Source organism: Chlorella variabilis (genome assembly GCF_000147415.1).
Source record: "Chlorella variabilis unplaced genomic scaffold CHLNCscaffold_783, whole genome shotgun sequence".
Taxonomy (NCBI): domain Eukaryota; kingdom Viridiplantae; phylum Chlorophyta; class Trebouxiophyceae; order Chlorellales; family Chlorellaceae; genus Chlorella; species Chlorella variabilis.
In genome coordinates, this window is record NW_005434676.1 from 1 (window position 1) to 1,003 (window position 1,003).

The 1,003-nt window shown below is 73.1% G+C and overlaps 1 protein-coding gene across 1 annotated transcript; it reads right to left on the reverse strand.

Annotated features, from left to right (window-relative positions):
- Positions 1-19: 19 nt before the first annotated feature.
- Positions 20-911, reverse strand: CHLNCDRAFT_18064 (hypothetical protein; the record flags this gene model as incomplete). Its single annotated transcript, XM_005842487.1, has 3 exons — positions 20-139; positions 454-502; positions 835-911. Coding segments are annotated over 3 exons (246 nt in total), but the record flags the coding sequence as incomplete, so codon positions are not given.
- Between the last annotated feature and the right edge of the window lie 92 nt (positions 912-1,003).

Below are 1,003 nucleotides of genomic sequence, written 5' to 3' on the forward strand. Positions count from 1 at the left end.
CCTCCACCCACAGCGCCGACCCACCCTGCTCCAGCCATGCCTCCATGTCGTCCAGCGCCAGCAGCAGGGCCTGGTGGCGCAGGCGCTGCCCCACCGGGTTGCGGATGTCGAAGAACTCGGCGTCCTGCACCCACGCGCTCTGCGGCACGGCAGGCACAGCAGGCACAGCAGGCAGCGCTCTGCAGCACGACAGGCAGCGGCAGGCAGCGGGCAGCGCTCTGCAGCACAGCGCACAGCGCACAGCAGGCAGCGGCCGCGCACGGCGCGGCCGCAGCACGGGCATGGCGGCACACATCAGCCGGGAACGAAACCGCAGTGCAAGCTGCCAGGGCAAGGGGCAGGCTGCCTGAGCAGCAGGGGGCAACCGCCGCAACATGCCGTGCACCGCGTGCCCTCCCACCCCACCCCCCACCACCACCCGCAGCGCCTTGCCTGGTGCTCGGCGCTCTTCACCCGCCGCCGGTACTGCCCCACATTGATGTGCTTGGTGGGGTGGCCCAGCCTGCGCACCCAGCGGCGGCAGCAGGCAGCGCGGGGTCACGCGGGCGCATGCAAGGCGCCAGGCAAGGCCTGGCCCGCCCCACGGCGACGTAAGGAGGAGGGCGCCCGCCGCGCCGCTCGGCCGCCGCCGCTGGCCCGCCAAGCTGCTGCCCGGCCCGGCCGGCTGTCGGGCCACAGCTGGCTGAGGCGCAACCTGGCGGCCCACTGGCCTGCCGCCTGCGGCTGGCGTGGGCCCGGTGTCGGCGCAAGGCACCGGACCCATCAGGCTGCCCCCCTGGCTGCCCCAGTCAGGGCCCACCACCCTCCCTGATTATACTATTATTATGTGCCCACCAGTTGAGGTAATTCATGAGCTTGTTGCACAGGAAGGTCTTGCCGCGGGCGGGCAGCCCCACCAGGATGACAATCAGCTTCTGGCGGTCCACACGCTTGCGCCGCTTGCCGCCGATGCTGCGCGCTGCGGGCGGGGGCGGCGGGAGCGGCGGGCGGGGCGGTGGGCGGC